Source organism: Panonychus citri, unplaced genomic scaffold (genome assembly GCF_014898815.1).
Source record: "Panonychus citri isolate SS breed McGregor unplaced genomic scaffold, ASM1489881v1 Contig00077, whole genome shotgun sequence".
NCBI lineage: Eukaryota > Metazoa > Arthropoda > Arachnida > Trombidiformes > Tetranychidae > Panonychus > Panonychus citri.
The window spans coordinates 136,589-159,404 of record NW_026515482.1 but is presented as its reverse complement, the minus strand read 5'-3'; the positions used below and the strand labels follow the sequence as shown (position 1 = coordinate 159,404).

Below are 22,816 nucleotides of genomic sequence, written 5' to 3'. Positions count from 1 at the left end.
AATAACTAAAGAGTAAAGAAAGTGAAAGGAAAACTTTTCTAACTTTAGACCCTCAACCCGTATGACACTGGCTCTGGTTTTTGCGCTTATTGTCCTGACCGACTAGGAAATCAATCACAGACGGAATGATCCACCGAAAACCCGCTCTCGAATAAAGAAAAGTTGACTATGAAAATTGATTAAGTTCATCACAATTAGATCAAAATAATAAAATTTATTTATTATTTATTATTATTATTATTATTATTTAGAATAATTCTTACATGTGAGTCTTTGGTTGTTAGATGATTAAACTAATGTGACAAAGTGAAATCAACCTGTTGATTTATCATCAAATTCACTGTTGAATGTTTCGTATTGATAACATTTAAATAAACGGACGAATAGCGTTAAGATCAATGAGAATTTTATTTGACATTAAATTACAATTAAATGAGGACAACAAAAGTTAATTAACAGATACAACATTCATATTTGTTAAGCTTATAACAAGAAGAGTTGATGAGAAATTAATGCAATTAGTGAAACGAAACGCTTTCAAGTTAATAATCTTATTGAAATAGTAAAGGATTGTACTAGATCCTATTGACCATTTGGTCTGGTCCTTAGGATTTTTTGATTGCACATGATGCTACATAGGATGACACGTAGCGTTGATTATGAACTTAAGTAGTTTGAAAGTTTTCTATTGCTGGAATGGTGAGAAATACGAATAACTATGATTTAAAAGAAATTAAGTTGATTGCATCAATAATCAAGAGACAAGATTAGCCTCTTTAGCTAATGAATAGAATATTGATTGTTTGTTTTCTAATAAAACTTTTGGCTCATCAAATTCCGCGATTTGACCTCGATCCAAGACCATCACCCGATCGGAATCTAATATTGTATTCAAACGATGAGCGATCGTTAATATTGTACAATCTTTAAATTCTGTTCTGATTGTTTTCTGAATCAATGAATCCGTTTCCAAATCAATCGCTGCAGTTGCTTCATCCAGGAATAGAATCTTTGGTTTCTTCAGTAAAGCTCTTGCTAAACACAACAATTGTCTCTGTCCAACACTAAGATTTTTTCCTTCCTCAGCTATTTGGTAATTAAGACCTTGACCAGTATTATTAACGAATTGTTTGAGATGAGCATGAGACAATGCATCCCAAATATCATTGTCCGAATAACAATCAAATGGATCCAAGTTGAATCTCAAGGTTCCACCAAAAAGGACTGGATCTTGAGGGATAATTGCAAGACGAGATCTCAATGGATGCAAAGGTAATTCGCTGATATTAAGACCATCAATAGAAATCGATCCTCCTGATCCTTCAATTAATCTAAACAATGACAGAGTAACTGTCGATTTACCAGCTCCAGTTCGACCAACAATTCCAATCTTTTCCAATCCTTTGATTTCTCCTGAAATTCCTTTCAAAATCAATTCGGTTCCTTCTCGATATCGAGTTTCATATTTATCGAATTTAATTGATCCTTTTGATGGCCAATCTTCAGGTGGCATAACTTTACCTTCATACCAATCAGCTTCGCTTTTTAATTTACAATATTCCATAATACGTTCAACAGCAACAATGTTTGTTTCAAGTTCGGACGACATCCGAACGAGCCAGTTTAGTGTCGCTGTGATACTTAAAGCATAAGAAACTGAGAGTCCGACGGCACCAGGATCTAGAGAATTTCGAGATAGAACAGCAAAAACGGCTGCAAAAATTATAATCATGTTGCCACAAAACTCTAGTCTTATACCAAGCCAACGATTAGCAATCATATTGGGGTAATAACAAGAAAGATTATGATCAACTTTATCCGCTGATTCCTGCATAAATCTTTCACTAACATCAAATGCTCGAATAGTACTAACTCCATTAAGTGTTTCTCCGAAATGCGAATAAATTGGCGATCGGGTTACCGACTCAAGTCGTTTAAGTTGACGAGAAGAGGCCACATAGATTCGTTGAATAAACAAATAGATAAAAGCGATTGGAATCAAAGCCACGATGAAAAGAGGAGTATTGAAAGAGATTATGAAGAACGTCGATAAAACCTGAAAGAAACAGAGTAGCCACGATCTACGGAAGAAACAAAACAGAAATTCTAATTATGTGAAAAATTACACACCATCGAAATAATTACCTTAAATTTTGCGGAATTACGGCATCGACCGTATCGATATCTTTTGCAAATCTATTTACTATTCGACCAGTAGGTGTTGTGTCGAAAAAGGACATTGGCGATCGAAATATTTGATATAATAAATCTCTATGAAATCCTGATGATGCTCTCAGTGTACCGATAACAAGAAACCAAGCGCCAATGAATGTAACAATTGCTTGTCCTAATCCAAGTCCTCCATAAACACCAAGTCTCATCTTGGTGTGTGATAGTGAATTGTTTGCAATATTAACATCACTTGACCAATCAGATAGCCAAACATTGGACCCCAATGAGAAAGCATTTGAAGCGGTTAGCGCAATAATTATGATAACAATCCAAAAGAATGAGACCATTTTGAAGTACTCCAAGTAAACTGACCACTTGACTTTACCAGTTTCTGAAGTTTCTGCTTCAATCAATTTTTTCTTTTGATCATCAGTCTTCTCGGCAGATTTAATATCTTTACTTGTATCTTTCTTTTCAATAGATTCGGTTGCTGATAATTCTTCATGCTGCTCATTATCGTTTTCTATTGATCGGTTGGTAAATTGTTCAACGAGATCAGAAAATTCTCCTTTAGCTTCCATCAATTGTTTGTGTGTTCCATTCTCGGTAATCACACCATTAGTTAGAACATAAATACTATCGACTTTGGATAAAAGATCCAACTTGTTGGTCACTAAAACTCGAGTTTTATTCTTTAAGATTCCAGTCTTTGAACTTAGAACTTTTTTGAAAATATGTTGAGCTACATGAGCATCGACAGCACTTAATGGATCGTCTAAAATGAACAGATTAGAATCACTGTAACAAGCTCGAGCAAGACTAACTCGTTGTTTCTGTCCACCCGAAAGGTTAATTCCTTTTTCACCGATTTCCGTTTCATCTCCTCCAGGTAGATAAGCGATATCAGGTTCTAATGCACAGGCAGAAATTACCTGATTATATTTACTCTCATCAAAAGGAGAACCAAATAAGATGTTGTTTTTCAATGAAGTATTTTGAATCCATGCTTGTTGAGCGACATAAGCGATTGAATATTTGCCATTGATATTAATTCGTCCTGATATTTTCTCCATCTCACCGAGAATCGCACTTAACAATGAACTTTTACCACTACCAACCGAACCAACAATCGCTACAAACGAACCAGGTTTCACTTTCATGTTGATCTTTTGCAATGTTGGAACTTCATTTATCAAGGAAACAGAAACATCACCGTTCTCATTTGGATCGGCTTCAACTTTTCGATTCTTTGAGAAAAATCTCTTTTTGCCTTTTTCCTTTTTTTCTTTATCCTTTTGCTTTCCCCATTTGAAGGAAGCATCTTCCACACTAATTGCATCAATTTCATCATTTCGAGTTACATATTGATCAAGGTCATCGTAACTCAAAAAGTCATTGATCCGTTTCACTGATACTGAAGCCTGTTGAAAAATAAACAGAAAATTAAGTCAAATTATAATGAACAAATGATAAAAAATGACAAGAGTCTCACCATAATATAAAACGTGATAAGCTGTGGCAACATAGTCAGAGGAAATCGCAAAATGTTGAACAAAGACAAAGAAACGAAAGCTTTTTGTGCCGTTAATGTTTCTCCTTGAATGAGTACATAAGCAGCGAAAGTAATCACAGAGACCATTGTCGGTGCACAAATCCACAGGAATGATGTTGCACACCCAAGATATGATATGTTTTTCAAATGCTGTAATTCTTTGTTCCTCAAACCTGTGACATGTTTAAGAAATGATTTCTCCCAAGCGTAAAATTTGATAATTTTGATTCCACTTAAAATTTCATTCATAAATTTAACTCGTTCATCTTTTTGTTTCATCAACTGTATCTGCATTTTACGACTTAACCCAGCAATTAATCCATTCAAAGGGATCATTAAAATCATCACAACTAATCCAAATAAAGCAGAATAGCCAAGTTCAAGATAAAGGAAATAAATTGAGACGGTTATTTGAAATGGCGCTGACCAGATTAAATTAATAAAAGGAATGAGATCCAAGAATCGTTTTGCATCGACAGCCATTAAATTAACGATTTCACCAGAGGTGACCTCTTTTCGAGCTTTATCATTAAGGTTGAGTGATTTCTTGTAAATGGCCGCTGTAAGCGTTGAACTAACTTGCATCCCGGTCATGAACATCCGATAAAAATAATGATTCAAAAAGATACTTTGAATGGTTGAGATCGCGAACATAGCAAATGTAATTAAGAATCCATGCCAAAGTGGTTGGTCCGTTTTATGTTCAATGAAACTTATCAAAGATCTAGAAAGAGACGAGAAAATATAATTTCCATATGAGTAAAATTGAGCAAAAAAGTAAGATCAACTTACTTAAGCAATTGAGGTGTAACAAATTGAGCAATATCATGGATAAGCTTGAAAAAAGATCCTACAGCAAAATATGAGCCAAATATTTTCGCTAAAATTGGGATAAAATTGATTTTATGTTTCTTAATTGTTTCCTGGTTAATTGAAGTATCTTTGGTCGATCCATTAGAGGTAGAATTTGAGTTTTGTGATTTCTTTTTCGCAACCAGCAAAGCCTCTTCAAGTCGAGTCTCAAATGGTCCAATCAGATTTTCCGTTTTAAGATCATCTCGAAGTTGCCATAAGTCTTTGCTAGTTAAATCTTGTCGCCAACCAAGAAAAGCCATCTCATTAAACCACCAAAATACAAGTTTGTTAAGAAACGAGGCATTGTTTTCTGGACTTAGTTTTTTACTTTCATTCTGATCGAGCTTAGTTGTAAGCTCAGTATCCGTCGTAAAGTTGATTGGACCATCAGAGAATGAAATGATTATCAGTAAAAGAGAAATTGTAACAAAATAAATATTGAATAAAACAACTTCAGATGATGTGTATTCAGCAGAGTCAATCCAAGTCTGATAAGCGATTGGAAAAGTACCGATTGTCTGGAGAAATATATAAATCCATATCACAGCGCTTGTATGAATACCACGAAGGCGGTGGTAATAGAGGAAAAGAGTTACCAGTGTCTAGAAAAAGAGAGAAAAAAAATTAGATCAATTAGATATTCGCAAGTACACTTATTACTATTACAATGAGTCTCAATTTAAGAGAAAAAGATGATGTTAACATTGATTAGAATATCTTAATCAGCTTGTTGTAAATTAAGGACGAGTTGAACTGAAAAGTAAGATAATTGTTGTAGGTTTGGTAAAATGATATTTCTAGAGTAAAGTGAGATTGATATTATAATATAAATCAGTAATGATAAGTGACAACTTAGATTAATTAAAGTCAATTAGCAAAATAAAATCAAAGGAAAAAGGTCTGAACAAAAGTCTCACTTGATCAACAATTAAGAGCTAAGTAATTAAAAAGACCTCAATTTTTATCTTCTTAATAATAACTAATATTTAAGTGAAGGTTTTAACACTTGATTGTTCAAAGTTGATTTGAAATCAAAACAATTTGTAACAAACTTTACTTGTTACTGGGTGACAAATAATATGTTGTTTTTTTGAGTATGGCGTTTAAATCTAAATACTAACTTACAGTAACTTTTTTTTCTGCTTATTTTTAAAGTAATTAGTTGAAGTTTTTTTATATATAAAATTTTCGAAAATTGGACATTCTATCGAAAAGTTACAGAGGGTTTCATAAAATAACAAAAAGTGCGATTAGATGATTACTATTTGTTGTATAATCTATTTCAGGGTGTCATAATATGCTAAATAGAGGTATCTATCGTTATTGATCTCAATTTTTTACTTAAAGTTCCGAGAAAATGAGTTATCAGCTAATTAAGTGCTCAATTTGCGTAAATTTCAGGTTTTTTTCACGATTTTAACTATCAAATATTATTCGCTAGCCACCTTTGGAGCCTTGAGGCACTCACCCTGTAGATTGAAAATCATTTTGAAAGGATGGATATCTAACTTGCAAGTCTAGTGCTTAATTCGTTACTAAAATTATTAGGTTTGAATCAAAGATAAAGAAGTTACAGGGTATTTAAAAAAAACAAGGTATTATTTGTCACCCAGTAGTTTGATTATGAGGGGGAAACTGTTTATGAACTGAATTAAAACTTACGAAAGAGGCAATGTTGAGCAATGGAGCATAAAAATCAGATGGAGCTGGTGGATCGGAGTTAAAATTACGATAAATGATGTTCAATAATTGAAAAATATTGAGTAAAATACATAGAAAAGTGCAGATTAATCTAGAACGATTTTGAAAATTCCATGGGATTGTTTTTCTTTTGATTCTTGCAGTTATCGTCAATTCGTAGATTGAAAATAACCAAAGGAAAGATGTTGGTATCCAATTAAGTATCGTTTGATGGAAACATCGAGTTAATTTGGGTGCAGTTGAATTCCAAACTAGATTGTAATCCTGTGTAAAGAAAGAGAAAGAAACATTAATTAATGGGTAGAAAAAAAAAGGAAACAAGTTAATCGAAAGATACAATTTTCCAACAGAGAACAGGTTCATGAGAGTGTAAAAGAAAAGGTAGAGAGCTAATATTCTAAATGAGTTTCTACCAGATAACCTTTGGAAAATTGCCAACAAGAAAATGCAAACAAACATATTAGTTGATAAACAATCAACCTTCAATTTTGAGAATCAACAAAAGAATAGAAAAAAAAAATTGAAAAGGTTAACACAATTAACACGGTTGATTCTCCAAAATGAAAAATGACCAACCAATGTTCTTATGTTAAAATTGGCTCATCTATTTATCATCTCATGAAAATTCAGTAAAAAGTAAATTCATTTGATAAGAAAACCCATGAAAGAAACAAAAAGAATTAACAAAAAAAGAACAAAAAAAAATTCGATTCGAATGAAACAACAAAGGAGGAAACAAATTTCACTTACCCAGAAAAGTGAATCACCGCACAGAGATTCAAAGACTATTTTATGATCCATTAGGTTGAAAGTGAGAGGAGACACAAGTGAAAAAGAATAACCGAATTTAAGTTAATTAGCTTAAAATTTAATAACCAACGTGTGACAATTGATTGTAATTGCTAATTGAATGAAATTAAATCTAGAAAATTGAAAGATAATTGATCAGAGAAAAGAGAGAAACATGATGGTGAAAGGAAAAGCAGAAAGAGAAAGAAATAAAAATGAAATTCAATTCAAAAGAAACCAGAGTAAGAGAAAAAAGAAAGAGATTCTCTTACATAATGTAAATAAAAATAAAAAAGAATAACTGGTGGCTCCATCTGTCGGTTCATAATGAAACTTTTCATTCGTCGATCGATTAAATTTGAATTGTGATCATATTGATTTAGTTAATAATCATCATCATGTAAATAATTTGGAAAATAAATTTTCGCAATTTTATTGAAAATTTCCAATGTCTATCCTTGTTAGTATCAATTGAGTGTTTTCAATTCTGTTAAAGGTAAATTAATACATTTGTAGTCAATAGTTTCGTCCTGTGTCTGAAAGGTTCTAACAGGTTCGAGAATAAGAATATATTGTTTCAAAAGAGACTTGATTGAAGGTTAATTAAGGACATTACCTTTGATAGCACTTGTAATTGTAATTGGTTGGAGATGATACATGTATGATTGGATTTGTTTACAGAGAAAAAGTTAATTGCATAATAAGATATTGGTTTAAAACTAATCAATAATTTCATCACGAAGTCGCCATAGTTATGAACGATTGATTATCTTGATAATAATTGTACAAGCAATGTAAATATTAAATTACATCATTAAATCAATAGGTTAATAATGTTGATTTAAAATCATTAAACAATTCAAGTTAGCAAATTGTTGAAAACCTTGAAAAGTTTGTTGGACTTTTTTTGTTCATTGTAAGAATACAATTAACTAAACATTAAACATAATTGCAACTGATTCAAGGTAAATAATTGAATTATAATTACTTTCAATTTCTCAGCTTTTTCTTTACTGTCCATAATTGTCATTAGTTACATTTGGATGATTTGATTTTCTTCAGATTTTGATTAGCATTGATAGCGATCATTTAAAAATTACCCTTGTACTAATAAGTTATATTGGACAATCAATTAAATCTTTTCTTGCAAATGTAATTAATCACAATTCTTTCTCGTTGATTATGTTATTTTTTGGTGATTAAAGGTGTTTAGCATTTCTGATATCATTCATTTCTAGGCAATTGATTAATTAACCATCGAGTGTGAATGTACCTGTTCATGGAAATCGGATAACATTGAGGTCGTAATCATATGGCTAATGATTATCATTAGGCGAGTTAATTAGTTGCTAAGTGATTATTTATTTGAGAAAGTTTCAAGAACTTTTCTTAATCAATTTATCTTCCTACGATAATTGTATTTTATATGGATTGAATTTCTATGCATAGATGGCACCTAAAGCATAAGTTTCTTCCAATAAAAAAATTGATTATTAGAGAGAAAATGAAAAAATTAATTAGTCTCACTCATATAATTGATGATTTTTTTTCAACGACATTAAATTAGTTTCATCTCATTAACTTTAAAATAGTAACGATTAATCTTAATGTTTGTGATTCCTTAATCGACATACATGTAAAGTGATCGACTCTCAATTATGACGGAGAAAACTTCGTCGGTCATTGTTCAATTTCAAGATTATTCTCATAAGATTTTTAGAAAATCAAAATAATAGGATTTCGGTTGATTGAAATTCTAAAGTAACAAAAAAAGAAAAATTCTGGATTGAGCTCTGAGAATTTCCAACTTATTGAAATCTCCCTGAGCTTAACCACTCATGATTAATATTAGAATCTATTATTAAAGTTAATCGGTAAACTAATTGTAAATTGTAATTAACTGCTAAATCGTATTGATACTTCAACCTTGATCTTTTATTAAAACGCTAATCATGCTAAGACTTAATTGTTTACACATTAACTATCTAATACTTACTATAAATAAACATTGGTTTTTGATAAAACAATTAAATGTTAACATATTGATAAGATATAAAATGATAACTTTTTTAAATTGATTAACCCATTAATTGATTAATTGTAATAATCAATAAACTGCTACAAAAGTTAATTCTGTTTATAACTAATCAATAGCTATTGGATTAATTCAAAAGACTTGAGCAATTAAAACAGAGAGACGATCCTTCAAATAAAATTAACAATAAATCACATAGCAATTCATTTCTTACAATTACAATTACTTTTAATTGTGCTTAAAAACAATCAATTAACTAGTAAGAATGGTCAAAGTTCAACCGGAAAGAAGTTGATATTTAATTGACTACTTTTAATCACAATCAAGATACTGAATAGAAAATGGAAATCATAACAATCAAATCAATTAAGTCTACAATTAAGTGATTGAAGTGTTTTCTGTTAATTTGATTTAATCTTGTTGTTATTGATACTAATGGTAACCTAAAAATCAAGTGATTAACTTAATTCTGTATCAATTTTGAAAGCTTTTAACATCATAACAATTTACGATTTGAATCATTTCCATACAAAAATATCAAATCAGCACGAATGAAATAAACATCCGATTCTCATTGAAAACATTATTTCGGTGAAATATTAACAGAATCAACTTAAATTGTGATAATCAATTTTCTCCATTTTTTCTCAATTTAATCTATTATTTAATAGAAAATCAGAACAACAACTTAATCTCGAGTATTTGTTTCTCTCTGTTACGAAATAAGAAAAAAACTAGAAAATCTTAATCAATTCTTTCGAGTAGTTAATCAAACAACTCAAACAATCTTAACAATCATTGTTTTTAAATCAACATCAAGATTATGATTAGTAAGTATAATATAAAAACAGCAAGTAATCATCAATTTGCAAGTCATTCTGATCAATAGTTGTTCATTAAATTAATTGTATTACCATCATCATTAGCCAAAACTCATTCACCATGAAAGTTTTAATTGTTACTTTAGCTTCACTTTTTGTGACAGTTTTGTCCTCACCCACTGGTTAGTTAATTGGTGATCTTTGTGTTTTCAAAATAATGTTGATTATTGTTGTTAATTGTTATTATTTTATTTCTTTTCTCTGAATTGACAGGAAACACTTTGTCGTCAGCCCCTGCCACCGGAGCTGCAGTTCCAACACCTATTGGATCAACAGTATCAGCGACCGCTAAAGCAGCTACTGCTGCCGTCGCTTCAGCCGCCACAACCGCAGTAAATTCAACATCCGATGCTACCTCATGTGCTCACCACCGACAACGGGAAACAAATTCCAATACCCGATTACCTGGACGATTGATTCCCGAATGTCGACCTGATGGTAAATACGCTTCCCTTCAATGTCACGGTGAAGCTGTTGGAGGTGGAAAGTTCTGTCAATGTTGGGACCCAGAAGGAAACATCATCCGAGCTCCATCAAAGAAGGTCAAGGCTTGTGATTGTATTCTCCAAAGGCATCAATTGACCAATGAAAGACCTCGACGTTAGTAAAATTTCCTCTCAATTTAGTGTCATTTCTTTGTATTCATCTATTGAATTTTCTTAAATTTTCACGATTTTCGTTGATTAGGAATTGGAGCTTTCATTCCTGCATGTGAAGAATCTGGTCACTTCAAGAAACACCAATGTCATGGATCAACTGGACACTGTTGGTGTGCTCACCCAAGTAATGGAACCCAAATCGGTGAAAGGACCAGAGGACTTGCCGCTGAAAGTTGTGCTTAATAAATCAAATTAAATATCAATTAAAGACAACAAATTTTGTTTCAATTCAATTGCTGTTTGTTGACTAACGGGAAATTTATTATTTGATGTTAAACGTTAAAAATAACTAATTCGTGTATCAAATAATTAACTGGATCAACAAAATTGTTAATTCTGATCTAGAACGATTAATTTTATCATAAGCAATAGACTTTTCTCTCAGCTGATAATATGATTAATGTGGAAAATTTGTCAATCCAGTTAAGAAGAGCAATAAACAGAATTTATTTGTGCTTTTGATAAAGAATTGATCTAACCAATTGGTCCATAAAGAATCAAAGTGTATTCATACTCTTCGATTATCTCTCTTAATATTTCAATTTCATCTTTTTCACTCAATTCGATCTCTTTGATTGGAATCAATTTACTTCGTTTGACTATCGATGTTACAGTGTTTCCCGTTTGAAGAAACCAAAGGTAAAAAATTCGATTCTGCTTTTCGTATGAAGAAACCAAACCACCAAATGAAGAAACCAAGTTTTCATTTGAAGAAACCAAAACGACTTTTAATTGTGATTAATTAATTAATTCGTCGTAATAAGTCGAAATTAAATTTAAATCACATATATGATGATTTTGAATATGAAACTTCATTTCCAAGCAGAATTTCGCTCTAAAATTAATAATTGTAAAGTTTTCATTTGAAGAAACCCCAATGGTTTTACTCGTATACCGATTGATATCAATGATACGAGATTTCGGACCTTCATTTTTTGATTACTAATTTCTCTATTTGTGAGTTAATCTCCATCTCGAAATCTTTTTTCATTCCAATCTCGTTAATTTTTTCTGACGTTTTTTGAACTCAAATTTTTGTTCAACAATCAAGTTGACCTCGGTCAAATCAACCTGTTGCTATGAGTTAATAGTCATTGATAACTAAAAGTGATTATTAAACTTCATTTTTAAGAGTAAAAAGATTTTCTTTTTATTCCTAAGCATTCAATTTAATTGTGTTTGATTTAATCATTACAACAGAGTAAGATGACAATAACACCTGTTGATTACTGATAGAGATGATGAATAAATAAATACAAATGTAAATTAAGTTGATTGTATCAATTATCAAGAGACAAGATTAGCCTCTTTAGCTAATGAATAGAATGTCGATTGTTTGTTTTCTAATAAAACTTTTGGCTCATCGAATTCCGCGATTTGACCTTGATCCAAGACCATCACTCGATCAGAATCTAATATTGTATTCAAACGATGAGCGATCGTTAATATTGTACAATCTTTGAATTCTGTTCTGATTGTTTTCTGAATCAATGAATCAGTTTCCAAATCGATCGCTGCAGTTGCTTCATCCAGAACTATTGCAAAGAATGAGAGAGAAATAAAAAATAAGAATGAAAAATAAAAAATAAAAAACAAAAAAAGAAAAAAAAGAGAAAAACTTACATAGAATCTTTGGTTTCTTAAGTAAAGCTCTTGCTAAACACAACAATTGTCTCTGTCCAACACTAAGATTTTTTCCTTCCTCAGCTATTTGGTAATTAAGACCTTGACCAGTATTATTAACGAATTGTTTGAGATGAGCATGAGACAATGCATCCCAAATATCATTGTCTGAATAACAATCAAATGGATCCAAGTTGAATCTCAAGGTTCCACCAAAAAGGACTGGATCTTGAGGGATAATTGCAAGACGAGATCTCAATGGATGCAAAGGTAATTCGCTGATATTAAGACCATCAATAGAAATCGATCCTCCTGATCCTTCAATTAATCTAAACAATGACAGAGTAACTGTCGATTTACCAGCTCCAGTTCGACCAACAATTCCAATCTTTTCCAATCCTTTGATTTCTCCTGAAATTCCTTTCAAAATCAATTCGGTTCCTTCTCGATATCGAGTTTCATATCTATCGAATTTAATTGATCCTTTTGATGGCCAATCATCAGGTGGCATAATTTTACCTTCATACCAATCAGCTTCGCTTTTTAATTTACAATATTCCATAATACGTTCAACAGCAACAATGTTTGTTTCAAGTTCGGACGACATTCGAACGAGCCAACTCAATGAATTGATGAGCGTTAAAGCGTAAGACAATGAAAGTCCCGCAGTTCCTGCACCAAGAGAGCTTCGTGCTAAGATTGCGAAAATAGCTGTCGCAAGTATAACTAAATTACCACAAAATTCTAAGCGAGTGCTGAGCCATCGATTAGCCACAACACTTTGATGGAAACAATTAACATTAATATCAATCAAATTCGCTGATTCTTCGATGAATCTTTGAGTAACACCAAAAGCGCGTATGGAATTAACACCACACAAACTGTCTCGAAAATGTGAATAAATTGGCGATCTAGTTACAGCTTCGAGTCGCTTCAATTGTCGCGATGAACCGATGTAAATTGTTTGGATGTAACCATACAGACAAATGAGCGGAATCAGTACGAGAACGAACATCGGTGTGTTAAACGAAATTATCACACAGGTGATGACAACTTCGAAAAGAAAAATAATCCAATGACTAAGAAACAAACAGAGGAATGATTAAAACCAATGAATACATAATATTTTCTAGTGAATACTTACTGAATTATCTCCGGTAAAGTAGTGTCAATGGTGTCCATGTCCTTGTAGAACCGATTAACTATTCTTCCCAAAGGGTTTGTATCGAAAAATGAAATAGGCAATCGAAAAACATTATATAATAACTTTTCATGGAATTCGATTGATGCTTTTGATGTTCCTGCGATGATCGCAAAAGATCCTATGGAGGTCGTTATGCTTACAACAAGACCTAAGATAGAATAAACCATAACTCGAAATTTGGTTGTCGAAAGTGAATTAGATTTAGAAACGGGCTCACTCGACCATTCTGATAACCAAAGGTCAGAAATTAATGAAAAGATAACTATGGAGGCATGAGCTACAATTATTACTGTTGTCCAGAGAAAACTGACCATTCCAAAATATTCCCAGTAAATTGACCACTTGACTTTACCAGTTTCTAAAGTTTCTGCTTCAATCAATTTTTTCTTTTGATCATCGGTCTTCTCGGCAGATTTAATATCTTTCTTTTCAATAGATTCGGTAACTGACAATTCTTCATGCTGCTCATTATCGTTTTCTATTGATCGGTTGGTAAATTGTTCAACGAGATCACAAAACTCTCCTTTAGCTTCCATCAATTGTTTGTATGTTCCATTCTCGGTAATCACACCATTAGTTAGAACATAAATACTGTCGACTTTGGATAAAAGATCCAACTTGTTGGTCACTAAAACTCGAGTTTTATTCTTTAAGATTCCAGTCTTTGAGCTCAGAACTTTTTTGAAAATATGTTGAGCTACATGAGCATCGACAGCACTTAATGGATCGTCTAAAATGAACAGATTAGAATCACTGTAACAAGCTCGAGCAAGACTAACTCGTTGTTTTTGTCCACCTGAAAGGTTAATTCCTTTCTCGCCGATTTCCGTTTCATCTCCTCCAGGTAAATAAGCGATATCAGGTTCTAATGCACAGGCAGAAATTACCTGATTATATTTACTTTCATCAAACGGAGAACCAAATAAGATGTTGTTCTTCAATGAAGTATTTTGAATCCATGCTTGTTGAGCGACATAAGCGATTGAATATTTTCCATTGATATTAATTCGTCCTGATATTTTCTCCATCTCTCCGAGAATCGCACTTAACAATGAACTTTTACCACTACCAACAGAACCAACAATCGCTACAAACGAGCCAGGTTTCACTTTCATGTTAATATGCCGAAGACTTGGTTTAGTTTCGAGTGTCAATCCATCCGATTCCTTACTGACTTCGTCATTTAATAAATTCGTGGTATAAAAACATTTCTTGTTTGAGAATCCACATGATCTGGAATTACCTTCGGGTCTTTCGTCTCTTGGACTCCATCTGAAGGAGCCATTTTCTATTTTCAAAACATCCAATTCGTCAGAGTTTCGTGTTACATAAGCATCAAGTTCATCGAGATTTAAAAACTTGTTAATCCTTTTAGTTGAAACACTCGCCATAATTAAAGACGATAAAAGTTCAGGTATCATGGATAAAGGAAATTTCATTATATGAAATAGAGAAAGTGATACAAAAGCCTTTTCTGCGGTGAGTGTTCCTCCTTGAAGCAAAACGTAAGAGGCAAACGTCGTCACTGACACAATCGTAGGAGAACAGTGCCAAATAAATGCTGAAATATATTCGAGATATGATAATTTTCTCAGTTGACCTTCTTCTTTTTCTCTGAGCGAGGTGATATATCGAAGGAATGACTTTTCCCAAGCATAGAATTTGATGATTCGTATTCCATTCAGAATTTCTTTAATCGCTTTAACTCTCTCATCTCGATGATCCATAACTGATACTTGAAGTTTTCTACTTAGCATAATTGACACTCCATCGATTGGAACCAAAAAGATCATCACCAATATGCCACAAAATGCAGAGTATCCCAGTTCAAGGAAGAGGAAAAAAGTGGTCATCAATATCTGAAAAGGTGCTGACCAGAGTAGATTAATGTAAGGCATTAATTCAAGGAAACGTTTGCAATCAACTGAAATTAGATTAATTATTTCTCCGGAAGTGATTTGTTTCATTGCTTTGTCACTAATATTGAAAGATTTTCTGTAAATTGCTGCAGTCAACGTTGAATTTATCTGCATTCCGACGATGATCATACGATAGAAATAGTGATTAAGAAAAATTGTCTTGGAAGACGTGACTACGAACAATAAACACGCAATTAATGTTCCATGCCAAAGTTGTTCCTCTGATTGATTTTCGATGAAATTAATGAATAATCTAAATGAAAATACAAACCGATTGATAAACTCAATGAAATCAATTGTAAATCAGCTGTAAATATTTATGGATAATAGTTTCATCTACTCACTTAAGTAACTGTGGTGAAATGAACTGCAGAATATCCTGAACCAGTTTCAATGTCGTTCCAACTAGAAAACTATGACCAAAGTTTTTAACCAGAATTCTGATAATATTTACTTTTCGTTTACTTTGATTTTTTGACGAACCATTTAGATTACTTTTTGAACGTTTATCAGTCAATTCTGATAATCTTTTATACTGAAAGTTAAAAGGCTGCATCAATGTGCTTACTTTAAGGTCATCTCGAAGCTCCCAAAGATCCTCGATTGCTAAAGCTTTTCGATGGCCAAGTAAAGCCAATTTATTGAACCACCAAAAAGTAATATAGTTCGGAAACGAAGCTGATCTTTCGGGATTTTTGGACTTACCAATCTCTTGGGGATTTCGTAAGTCCCTGAACAGTTTTAAGCTAAGATAATCAGGTAATGATTTAGAATCAGAAAACGAGATGATAATCAGTAGTAATATAAACACAATTAACTGTAAATTGTATAAAGTGACTTCAATTTCTGTATATTCATTTGAATCAATCCAAATTGAATAATCGATTCCAAATAGACAAATAATTTTAATTAAACAGTAAATCCAAGTGATCCAACTTGTATGAATATCATGGAGTTGATGACAGTAAAATAATAAACCAATTAACGTCTAGGAAATTAAGTAAATTAGAAGGTAAATGCAATTAATATTAGTAAAGTTATCAAACAATTAACATCATAAATGTTGTCGTTAATGAAGAGTTTGATTCGATATAAAAAATAACAGTTAATAAAGTTCAATGTAAACATAGACTATGTTGACTTAATTGTAATAAATTTCTAACAGAGTATTAAATTTCCGGTCAATTAAAGTCAACAAGTTTTGTTTTAATTCAATTGCTGTTTGTTGGCCAACGGAAAAATGTTATTAATGTTAAACGTTAATTATTACAAAAACCAAAATGATTAGTTCTTGTATTAATCAACTTGTTAATAAATTGAAAGCAAATCTAATGTTAGGATTACTTACAAAAGAGCTAATGTTGATAAATGGAGCAATTAAATCAGATAGATTTGGTTTTTTGGTTATTGATGGATTATCGTATTGTCGAGTTACGTTAATTAATTGAATGAAATTGATGATAATCAGGAAAATTGTTAATCCTAATCTAGAACGATTAATTATATTCCAATGAATAAACTTTTTTTGTAACTTGATTATTTTGGTCACTTCGAATATTGAAAATAAACTGAGGAAAAGCGCTGGTAACCAATTCAAGACAGTTTGATGGAAACATCGAGTTAATTTGGGTTGATTTGTATTCCAAGTTAAATTGTGATTCTTAATAAAAATGGATTAGTTTCATTAATTGCACTATGATAAAAATTAGCATGTGGAAATTTAATTGTGATTACAAGTTCGAAGAAATTTACTAAACTTACCCAGAAAACTGATTGGTCACAAAAATATTCCAAATGAATTGGATTTATACTCATATTAACGTTACTTTTGAATTAAATAATCAGTTGGACATTTTTTCATGTTCATTGACTGAATAACGAAACTATCGATACTAAAAGTTCAATTTACTAGAGAATCATTTTTCTGACCACAAGATGACCACATCTCCACAGGGAAATGATGGCCACCTATTGATGATATTTAGCAATCTAAAAAATCAACTTGATAGAAATTACAGCGTGTTCACGATTAATGTGCTAGGGTTTGATTGCTAATAACTTTTTTAATTATAATTGAAATCTGATGATACTTACGATAATTGATTATTGATCTCAAGATTGCATAAAACAATTAAAATTTTTGTGAATTGTTTTTGTTTTGAAAACTATAATCAAATGATTGAAAATGAGAATTCGATGACTCAACTTGATGTTAATTAAATTTCCTCAGCAATTAGTTGAGATATCTAAATGGTTAAGATCTTATTTTGTAGTTCATTGCATAGTGCATAAGTTCAATTTAAAGTTTTTTCTCTAGTGCAAGTGGCTAAGCTTAAATTCTTGTTTTTAAAATGAGTATAAATCGCTACGATATTAAACAAAGAGAGTTTATGGTGATTGAGTACATAAAGTGTGGTAATTATTGTGAAGTGCAACAAAGATTCGTTAAGAACTTTAAAGTGGAGAATTCGCCACATCGATTGACCATTAAAAACAACTTGGAGAATTTTCGCGCCACTGGATCCGTTGGTGACCATCTTGTCGGTAATTCTGATGCTGCTGTAACTTCACTCGACGAAAGCAAGGTAAGCGAGGTAGCTAGTTACTTCCAGTAGAACCCAAGGACACCTTCATGCGTGATAAGATTGATAAAAAAACTCAATCATCAGAAAATTTGGTTTTCTGACGAATGTCACTTTTGGTTGAATGGATTTGTGAACAAACAGAATTGACGGATCTGGAGATCGATGAAAAGAAATTTTTTAATCAAGCAGCACTAATTTAACCAACTTAAACTATTCTAAATTTCACAAATTTTTACCAGATTATTGTCATCAAAGTTAAGAGTAAATTGTGAAAATTTGGTTCAATTTGATCAAGTATTAGTACCACAATTAAATATAATTGTTACAACGAAAAATATTGTCTGGCAGTGTACAAAACTAATTACTAACAAATACAAAAGTGATTGTAATGTGGTGAAGTGAAATTTCAACTCACTCTCCAAAACAGTTACCCTAGTAGTAATCTAACCCATAGAGGGAAAGACAAAATTTAGTTTTTTCATCATCTCTCATAACCAAAGATGAGTAATTAATCAGAAAATTATTTTCAAAAGAAAATAACCAATTAATTAACCTCAATTTAATTAACTCTTTTTAATCAACTTTTAAGTTTCATTTAATCCCATTAACCACCATTGATTGATTAGCGACCGTAATATCAATTTACCAAATGATTAATTTGGTCTCTCTCCCCTTAAATTGTAACAATTAACCAATGGTAATTAGTTATTAATAATATCCCTTTTAAAATAGGTATATAAGAGAGAATTTTCCTTAGGAAAATTAGATCAATATTTTTATTAATCTAAGATTAATTTGTGTTAAATTTCTCTTAGAGAAATTATTGTATCTCATGATAACCTTGTCTTAATTAATTAACTTTAATTAAGTTAACTTATTTTTTTGTTCCCATTTGTGTTCCTCATATTTAATCTTATGTTTAATCACCTTCATATTTACCGTTTTCAGACTCGCAGTTAATTTGGTTTGGTCAGTTCAAGAGGTAGTCATTTAATCACAATAAATATTGTTATAAATTATAAATTGTCACTTGGTTATTTTTATCAATCTTAAGGTAACGGGAAGTAATATCCTGTGAATCGTTGAGGAATATTCGAACTCTAACGGTTTCAAACATCCGAATATTAAAGTGAATTTCCGAGTTTTCTCAGTCTCTCATTTTAATCTACGACATATGGCGACCTAGGCAGGATTGATGAAAATGTCAGGAGATTCTATTTATAAGTCTATTTGTGACCTAACCCCTTAACTACTAAAAGAAAATTAGCTGAATTAACAGCTGAAGACTTTATTGTGATTTCAAACCAAATGGAGATTCTTCCTAAGAAGAATCATTAATTTAATATTGAACTTTTAAAAAGGTACATTCATACCAATGGTATGATCAATGAATTTTTCAATATATTCACTCATTAAACAATTGAAGAGAAATCCTTAGGATTTCTAATGGATATAATTGAAACTCCAGATTGGATTCAATTATTAAGACGAAATGGTTTTACCGAAAATAATAATATTCACTTGTCCAGACTCGGTGTTAGTCGAATGTCTGACTTGGCAATTGCCTTGAAAGTTATTGAAAATCATCGAGACTTTAATTTATTTGCCATTGAAAAATTCTCTTATTTAATTGAAGAGGTAAAAGATACACTTGATGTTGGTTTAGAGACCAATTTTAATGAACGAAGTTCATTGTCAGTGAAAAAGCAGTTGGCTGAATCCAATCCTTCCCTAGACAAACTAAGAATCCCTGAGCTAGAGGTAAGTGACAGGCAGCATGTAATTTCTGACCTAAAACCCGATCAAAAATTATGCGGATCAAATGGAGGGCCTGCCTCTGAGCCACAACAATCATTAATTGTTCCTAACAATTCTTTTACAATCGAAAATCGATTATCTGAATTTCAATATGGCCGAAGTTTAAATTTATCTTCCATCTCTATGGGATGAACCAAACAACTATCATCAAGTGAACCGTGTGCAAAGAAAGAGAGCAACGTATACCGGAAACCAGGAAGACACCATTTCAAAACCACGCCTACGCGTTTACACCGTGAGTGGAACCAAGTCAACTTCATTAACAAAAACTGAAAATTCACCTTTAGGAATAATTCTATCCAAACTGAACACTTTGGATATCATGTCACTGTCACATAAGCTGATCTACATACAAGACTGAGTAGAGTTGAACAAATTTCCATAGGAACTGCTTCAAATCTAACTGTTCCTAAGGAACAATTTAAATCAGATCCTTAGGATCTGAATGGGCCGGAATACAACAGAAAAATTAACCACAGGTTATCAATTGATGTTGAATCTCTTAAGGAGATTCCTGGTCAACTGAATTAATATATTCCTTTGGAACATAATCGAAGCTCAAGTTACGAACCTAATTGTGAAAAAAATGAAGGTTCCTCATTGGATCAACCTCAAAGTTCCAGAGAAGAAAACGGATCCTTTAACTTGGCTCTTTCTCTTTGAGAAAGCATTAAAACCTTTCGGTTATTCGGATGTCGATAAGAAAGGTGCACTTCAATATCACCTTCCTTACGAATTTAATTCCATGTTCACCGAAGTAGCGGAACAACATCAAGGTGAACCATTCGAAATTTGGCTTTATTCTCTAAGAGAATTAATTCTACAATCCGCATACATTTATCGAATCATTGGAATTATTCTCATGTCATCATTTGGAACAGTCACAAAATCCCAAATGTCCGGACCTAAATCTTCGTCTGTAGTTCGAGATAAAAATGTTCTCGTTCGTCGACCACAAGGCTCGATAAGTAAGAGATACATTATGACCAATGGAGACAAACGCTTAATAACAAAAGTCATTACATGTGAATCATTATTCGTATATTCACAAGCAACAACATCAGCAATTGAGAGAAACTTAAACTTCATGATGATATATCAACTAACCAGTTCATTATGAGCTTAAAGAGCCGAATGAGCATTGAAAATTTTGTACTTAACATTAAGTCTCGACGGCAGCACCAGCGACAATCGGCATATAGATTTCTTATCTCAAGAAATAAATCTAACTCTAAGATTAGATTAATCGAATCTTCTAAGAAGATTCCAACTCGACACAATCTTCCTAAGAAAGAGACGATTATTCAATATAATCTAATTGATCTAATTGATCTGATTTTTCAATCAACACCAATTAGCACTTCGAAGCTCTCGAAATTACCGCTCGTCGAGTTCTAATATTAACGACATCATGGGAAAGGAAAATATTCTTACGATCACCGAAATTGTTTACAAGAGTTAAAACGAGTAGAATATTATCCTCTAAATCTGAACAATCAGATGAAATTAATTGTCGTCCATCATCAATCTCAAAGAGATTTACTATATTGTCAAAAGATGAAAACTTTAAGATCATCTTTGAACTTGGAACAATTTCTTATTCCTTAGGAATAAATGTCGATTATTATCCCTTTTTCTCTTAGAGAAAAGACAAGCAAAAGAATCCAAGAAAACGGTTAACTTTAAAATTAATCACGAAAGTTTAATCAAACTTTTTAATCGGTTCATTAAAACCGCTCAATCATCAAAAATCATCAACTGAATTGGTTTTCTTCTAAGAAGAAAAGGATGATGATTTTAATCGTGAGAAAATTATCCCCATCAAAGATGAAGCCAGTGATGATAAATTATCATCTTGATAAATACAAAATTGTTGCCAATAATAACAAATCATCATTAGCCTTACTCTTTGGTATATTGACCGTTGGAATTTTCTTCTTAGAAGAAAAGAAAAGAAGAGAATATTCTATTGATGCTCAATACAAAGGATATCATAACAAAGAAGATGAAGATAAATTCCTTAGAAATTTACTAACTGGCTTTAACAAGCGACTAAAATTCGCCAACAAAAACAATAAATCACCATATTGGTTGCGTGGAGATGAAAACCTTAAGCAGAAGTTGAAACATCAAGTGATTGCGAATGCGTGATTGAAACGATTTTGTTACTTTTGACCTTAGTCTTTGCCTCATATTATCAACTACTATTTGCAATTTTAACTTTGGTTAATTTAATTATTGAATCTTGTGTTAATCAACATCAGTATCAAAAGTCTAATTTGATTTGTTTTGAATTTGATTTTCTTAGAAAATCAAGTAATCAATTTATTATCACCTCAGAAATCTAAGATTTCTATCCAAAACTTGCTTCAATATCAACACAATTTTCTAAGAAAATTGATTCAATTTAGTTACCAATCAATTGATTTGCCTCTCAGCAAATATATTCTAAGAATATATCATCAAATTGTTCATATTCATTTCCTTAGGAAATTGAATTTCACCTCATCTGAATTATTTTATTCTCTTAGAGAATCAATTGAACTTTTATTTACCTCACCAAGTGAGTTAACTGAAAATGAATCATCAAATATTCATGATTTAACATCTAATTGGTATTCGAATTCAAGTGAATTAGTGAAGTCAATCGACAATTGTAACCATTTCCTTAGGAAATTGAATTTGTGTTCATCTCAATTAACTGATTCTCTTAGAGAAATAATTAAATTCTCATTAACTGTATTGGCTAAATCAATTGGAACTAAATTGTCTCATATTCATCATCATCGTTATTACCTGAGAAACATTGTTATCACTAAAGTGAAACTTGTTGAAGATTTTCTTAGAAAATATCAGTTGTAGTGTTTCAAAGACAATCATCAACTTCATGGTTTTCATAGAAAATCAAATGAACAAAAGTGAATCACAATTAACCTTAACAAACAATCAAATATTCAACTTTATCTATCTTTATCAAAATAATAACCTTGCAACTTTAAACATAGACAATCTTTCGATAAGTA

At 31.7% G+C, this 22,816-nt stretch overlaps 3 protein-coding genes across 3 annotated transcripts; 1 reads left to right on the top strand and 2 right to left on the bottom strand.

Moving 5' to 3' along the window:
* Positions 1-389: 389 nt before the first annotated feature.
* Positions 390-7,305, bottom strand: LOC128387088 (multidrug resistance-associated protein 1-like). Its single transcript, XM_053346237.1, has 6 exons — positions 7,031-7,305; positions 6,242-6,544; positions 4,517-5,181; positions 3,665-4,448; positions 2,146-3,593; positions 390-2,081 (listed from the first exon to the last, which is right to left on the bottom strand). Exons 1-6 carry the CDS (start codon positions 7,079-7,081, stop codon positions 755-757), a joined length of 4,578 nt encoding a protein of 1,525 aa, XP_053202212.1. The 5' UTR covers positions 7,082-7,305; the 3' UTR covers positions 390-754.
* Positions 7,306-9,944: 2,639 nt separating this feature from the next.
* Positions 9,945-10,872, top strand: LOC128387096 (U24-ctenitoxin-Pn1a-like). The gene is made up of 3 exons (XM_053346247.1): positions 9,945-10,107; positions 10,199-10,585; positions 10,673-10,872. Exons 1-3 carry the CDS (start codon positions 10,047-10,049, stop codon positions 10,825-10,827), a joined length of 603 nt encoding a protein of 200 aa, XP_053202222.1. The 5' UTR covers positions 9,945-10,046; the 3' UTR covers positions 10,828-10,872.
* A 217-nt stretch (positions 10,873-11,089) lies between these two features.
* Positions 11,090-17,300, bottom strand: LOC128387089 (multidrug resistance-associated protein 1-like). Its single transcript, XM_053346238.1, has 6 exons — positions 17,152-17,300; positions 16,739-17,050; positions 15,735-16,378; positions 13,412-15,643; positions 12,268-13,346; positions 11,090-12,179 (listed from the first exon to the last, which is right to left on the bottom strand). The coding sequence occupies exons 1-6, from the start codon at positions 17,203-17,205 to the stop codon at positions 11,932-11,934; spliced, it is 4,569 nt and encodes a 1,522-aa protein (XP_053202213.1). The 5' UTR covers positions 17,206-17,300; the 3' UTR covers positions 11,090-11,931.
* Between the last annotated feature and the right edge of the window lie 5,516 nt (positions 17,301-22,816).